The sequence below is a fragment of the Pistacia vera genome, unplaced genomic scaffold (assembly GCF_008641045.1).
Source record: "Pistacia vera cultivar Batoury unplaced genomic scaffold, PisVer_v2 Contig212, whole genome shotgun sequence".
NCBI lineage: Eukaryota > Viridiplantae > Streptophyta > Magnoliopsida > Sapindales > Anacardiaceae > Pistacia > Pistacia vera.
Genome location: NW_022196016.1, coordinates 642,890 through 648,734, shown reverse-complemented (window position 1 = coordinate 648,734; position 5,845 = coordinate 642,890). Strand labels below are relative to the sequence as shown.

At 34.0% G+C, this 5,845-nt stretch overlaps 1 protein-coding gene across 1 annotated transcript; it reads right to left on the bottom strand.

The window, feature by feature from the left end:
* LOC116129478 (cytochrome P450 86A1-like) lies at positions 1 to 1,650 on the bottom strand. The gene has a single exon (XM_031415221.1). It carries the CDS (start codon positions 1,642 to 1,644, stop codon positions 103 to 105), a length of 1,542 nt encoding a protein of 513 aa, XP_031271081.1. The 5' UTR covers positions 1,645 to 1,650; the 3' UTR covers positions 1 to 102.
* Positions 1,651 to 5,845: the final 4,195 nt, after the last annotated feature.

Sequence of the window (5,845 nt, the reverse complement as noted above, 5' to 3'; positions counted from 1 at the left end):
AAAATACAAATACAAAATTAAAACAATTTGAATGACCATACTGCCCCTGTTCCTTTTCGGCAAACAAGTGAAAACACTTCCCCTTTCCCCGGCGGCCACCTTCTATTCAGCAACAAGTGCACGAGGATGCAAGTGTACACGAAGTCCATTCTTCATGAACAAAGTGAGAGACATCTTTTGCTCCACACGGTGGCCGGGAGCCAGGGACAGCCGGTAGCGCAACAGCACCGCCGAAGCTGCTGATTTCATTTGCAAGTAAGCTAGGTCCTTCCCCAAACAAGTTCTCGGTCCCGCATTAAACGCCACAAATTTGTACCCGTCTTTTGGCGGTTCGAACCGGTCCCCTTCAGCCGATAGCCACCGTTCCGGTCTAAACTCCGTGCAATCGTCTCCCCATATCGTCTTCATTCTCCCCATTGAGTATATCGAATACGTCACCGTTGAACCGGCTGGGACGCGCGTGCCATCTGGCAAGACGTCGTCAGAGACTACGTACTTGAAATCCTCCGGAACTGATGGGTATAAACGCAGCGTTTCGGCTAATGCTGCTTTGAGATACATTAATTTATCAGCTTCATCAAAGACTAGAGGCTCGTCCAGCCATTTCTTGATGTCATTGCCACGTGTTTCCTTAAGAACCTTTGATATTTCGTCGATGATCTTCTGTTCAACGTGGGGGTGGTTCATGACGAGCCAGAAGAACCAGCTGAGTGCAACTGATGACGTGTCACGGCCGGCGAGAACGAAGTTTAGAGCTATGCGTTGAAGAACAGAGCTTGGGAAGAGGTTACCATCAACGTCTCTTTTCTTCATGAATCTTGACAATAAATCATCGGATGGACTCTCTTTACGGGCTTCTATAGCACCGTTCATGTAATCTTCAACAACTTGAAGGCTCTTTTTCAAACTTTTTTCAGCTCCGAAACCAAACATTTTCTCCAATCTCCATAGAAATCCAGGGTACAAAAGCCGTTGAAGAGTGGCTTCAGTGGCTGTATCAAAAGCTATAGAAAATGGATTTTCAGGTAACTCCGGCGAGAGAGTCTCGGGGTCTTTACCAAACGTGAGACCACAAATATTATCAAACGTTAAACGAAGCAACAAATCTTGCAAGTCCACCGAGAGATTATTCTCCGCCGCTTGATCTAAAATCTTCCACAAACGATTCTTAATCGTCCGATTCACCCACCGAGCCATGGCTTGCCTTAACGTTCTTGTTGTGAACTCAAGAGCAGCAGTTTTGCGTTGAATAAGCCATGTTTCACCATCACTGTTGAAAATCCCTTGCCCTAACAAATCATGAAAAGCTTTCTGCCACGTGGGACCTTTGGGGTAGTTATCGAACCTTGTCCGAAGAATATGTTCAATGTTTTTAGGGTGACACGTGACTGTATAAAACCCTTGTTTACTAGCAAAGTAAGGAAGAGCAATAGTACAAGTTTGGTAAGTAGCTGAACCACCTGTGGCTCGAAGATTACCAGCAATCCAATCGTGTATTCGCCGCCGGTTCTTGAACAGAACCGGAAGGCTACCCACAAGAGGATATAGTTTCGGGCCTGAAAGTTTACGAGATAAGAGATAGAACCAGCAAGCGTAAGCTGAAACCAGAGCCGCTAAGCTCAAAAGGAGATGTAGGGTTTCCATGACAGTTGGTGAAAAGGGAGAGAAATATTAATTTTGTTTGAGCTGATAATCAACCAAAGCTCGAACTGAGTATTGAATGAGAGAGATGACAAGAATGGCGATATATATATAGTGGACATTACGAGAAAGTTTGTAGGAGAAAGTTGTTGGGAATTTTGTGAAGTGGGTTGCTATTGGGTTGATTTTGATAGGAAATAATATACACGAAAACCCTGCAAAATTTTTTGAGTATTGTAAATCCCCCATGAGTAGTTGTGAAACACTTATTCATTTTAGACGTCAATAGAAGATGAGACGTGTCACTTCAATTATCATATCTTCCTTTGATTAATATTAATTAACCTAATCTTAATAACTCTATACATTGTCCTGTTAGAATGAGCCATATTTGAGGGAGGATTCAATAATTCAAGGGTGGTTAATTTAATTAATTTCAAATGCATATGGTTTCAGAGAAACTTGAAATATTTTAATGGAGGACATTATAATATCCTGAACAATAGTGGCCATGCATGCATATAGAAAACTCGATAGAGATTCTAGAAGATCTCCCCTCTGTCTGGTCCTCTTGTCATTATAATTAAGAGTTAAACGACTTTTTCCTTCCCAAATAATAGTTTAATAACACTTTTCTACTCATAAAATTTTAAAAAACTACTTTACTACCCAAATTTATATTCCAGTGGCGAAAAGAGAACAAACTTCATCCAAACTGTTAAGGCTTTTGAAGTGGGGAGGCTGATGATCAGTTTTTTGGTAGTAAAATGTTGGATTTTGATGATTGGGATTGATTAGAATTTGACTTTGAAGGGGCGGTTGCGTAAACCCTAATCGGTGATTGACGAGGTCGACGGGAATAGGGATTGAGGCGTTTTGGTGAGAGATGATTGAGGAAGAGAATGATGGTGATATGAGGTCACAACGATGCAAGAATAAAAAACGGAATATAAATTTGAGTAGTAAAGTGGTATTTTAAAAATCCGTGGGTAGGAAAGTGATATTAAACTATTACTTGAGTGGGAAAAAGTGGTTTACTCTTATAATTAATAACAAAAGCACTTAAAAGTGAGATTAAAAAACTATAGTATATACGCTATTCCTTGCCTGTGCGTATGGGAAGATATGGTGGTGAGTTAATTTCGCTTTATATATTATAATAATTTTGCCGGTAGAATCTTGTGTGTTTGATATTATGTATTTGATGATATAAGAAAATTCCTACCAATAATTAGTAGTGGAGCACAAGTGCTTTAATGGCTAAAAGAAATACCAAAATGCGATTGCTTCAGCTTAAGTTCTTCGAAGGGGAGATAGTGTAAAGCTTTTACCTACTCTTTTTCTTGGGTGAAAGAGAGTAGTTAGAGACAGTTTAACCACAATGGGAAAAAAGGGTTTGTTCCAAAACCTTGAAAAAAACACAAACAATCTGAACAAGGAAAAACAAATAATAAGCAAACTTGACTCTGTTGAGTGAGTAGTAGTTTCTCACATGAGGAAACTTCAGGAGAAAGAAAATATAGAAACCTTACTCTTTCCCCCTTTTCGTAGGGGAACTCTCACCAAACTCTGATTAATTTCTATAGCTGTCAATGTCCAATCTTGTTGTTCATGGCCAGTTTTGGCCATTTGCTGTACTTTACGTAATTCAAATCTCAGTCAAATACCATCAGATTTTAGAAGATGGCTATTGATTTCTTTACTATTATCCGTGTGGTAAAAGTCCAATTCTGTTTGATCCTATCATTATAGAGACTGAGACTGATCATAAAAATTTTAGTTAAGACTTGAACTTTACAGAGAGCCTAAAATCAATGTCCAAGAAATAATAGCCTGCATCTGGTCATTCATTCTGGTTATTGTTGACCATAAGATGAACCATTTTGTCCATGGTTTCCCAAGTCTATATTGGATTTCATCTACTATCTGTCCTTTAACTAATGCTAGAAAATTTGGGGAAATTTTCTACGGTATTTTAACCACTAGACATGGTCAGCACATTGTACGGAAATGTATATTCAGTGTTTTTGAAATGAATTGCAAACAAATTTATTCTAATAAAATAAACTAATTAAATTAAGATATAATAATTGTTAAATTATATAATTTTTAAAATAAATGTAAATTTTATGTATATACAAAATTGTGTTAAGATAAAATTAATAATTGTATTTGTATAATTATTAATATCAATTATAGATAGATGTTATTAAATCATTCATCCAATTTGAGAAGATCACTTGAATATTATATGGTCTAATTATGTTTTTAGGATCATCACCTTGTACAATTGATATTATTTTTGTAAACATGTCTTTGATATTCGATGTCAGTATTTTGTAGTGAATCGTGTATGATATTTAAGATCACCTGAATATTATCAAGATCAACTATTTAAACTTAAAATTTATACTAACCTTCCTCAATTTCTGTAACTTATATTCACTTTCAAGTTGCGTTGCGCGGGTATGTTTATTATAATTTTTTTTTTTTACATTATTATTGGTTTTTTTGTCTTTTAAATATATATTTTCTATATTGAAGTTCATTTTATATTGAATTGATAATTAAAAAATTAATAAATAAAATATCCACAAATTGAACTCAAAGTCTATATCATCATGGTTCTTCTCAAATATCTCACTATTTGAAATTTGTAACCAAAGTTTTAAATTTTGTCAAGAAAAGCAAAAAAATTTGCAGGATAACCCACTGAGTATTATTGATAAGTCTATAAATCAATTAGAGAAAGAGAAATCTTGTTGAAAAATGTGAACTTTTAAGCAAGAGACTTGCATAGCCAAAGGAAAAAACTGATTTTGATTGTTGAGAAAAGAAAATGAATTACTATTATTATTATTATTATTATTTTAAAAATTAAAAAAAAAATTAGAATGTTGAGAAGATAACTCATATAGAAAGCAACAACAACTTCAATAGTATAATCTGAAGGCAACTTAATTGAAACATTGAAGAAGTCATGAAGATAAAGGTCATGTGACACAAATCTATTTGTTGCAACTAGAATTGACCGCCATCTATAGCAAAAAAAATATTTGATGATAGCATTCTAAAGAAAGACGATAATTATAAAACCCACAAAACCCACAAATCAAACAACAAAATCAATCAAAAAATCAACAAAAAGAGATAGAACAAATACAATTAAAACTATATATCAATATTTGTTGTCATTTGCCATCACTAAAATTGAATTTATTTTATGTGTGTGATGATAAAATGAATAGTTCGGCAGCAGGTCTATAGTTATCCTAATTCATCGTATAATATATCAAATTAAAGCCCTATTTTTCTAGTTTCCAAATATTTAAACCGCCCATCAATTGGATTTTTATTGAGCAAGTTATGGCTAATTTACTACTGACTGTTTAGTGGAAATCGAGAAACAGAGAAAACCAAAATGTGTGTGATAATAAAAGAAATGGCTTGTTAGAGGGGTTAAAATTATCCAAATTAAGCGTATAATATATCAAATTAAAGCCCTATCTATCTAGTTTCTAAAGATGCAAACCTCATATCAATTAAATTTTTATTGAGCAAGTTATGGTCAATTTACTACTGACTGTTCAATGAAAGCTGAAATGTGTGTGATGATAAAAAGAATGGTTCAACAGTGGGGTTACGGTTATCCAAATTAATCGTATAATATATCAAATTAAAGCATTGTCTATCTAGTCTCTAAAGATTCAATCCTCTCATCAATTAGATTTTTATTGAGCAAGTTATGATCAATTTACTACTGACTATTTAGTGGAAGTCGAAATATATGTGATGATGAAGGAATTATTCGGCTGTGAGGCTACGGTTACCTAAATTAAACATATAATATATAAAATTAAAGTACTGTCTATCTAGTTTATAAAGATTTAATCCTCTCATCATTTAGATTTTTATTGAGCAATTTATGATTAATTTACTACTGATTGTTCAGTGAAAACAAAATGCATGTGTTAAATACATGAAATTAATTATATTCAACAACAACCTCTTTTTATGATATATGTATGTAACATAAAAATATATCAACAAAAAAAGATAAAACAATTATTAATACAACTAATGCAATGCACCTATGTAATCCAATTTTTATGTCTATTTATTTGGACTTTGGAATACCAATGTAGCAATTAATATTGTTTACATCATCACCAATAAAATTCAATCACATAGTAATCATAAATCC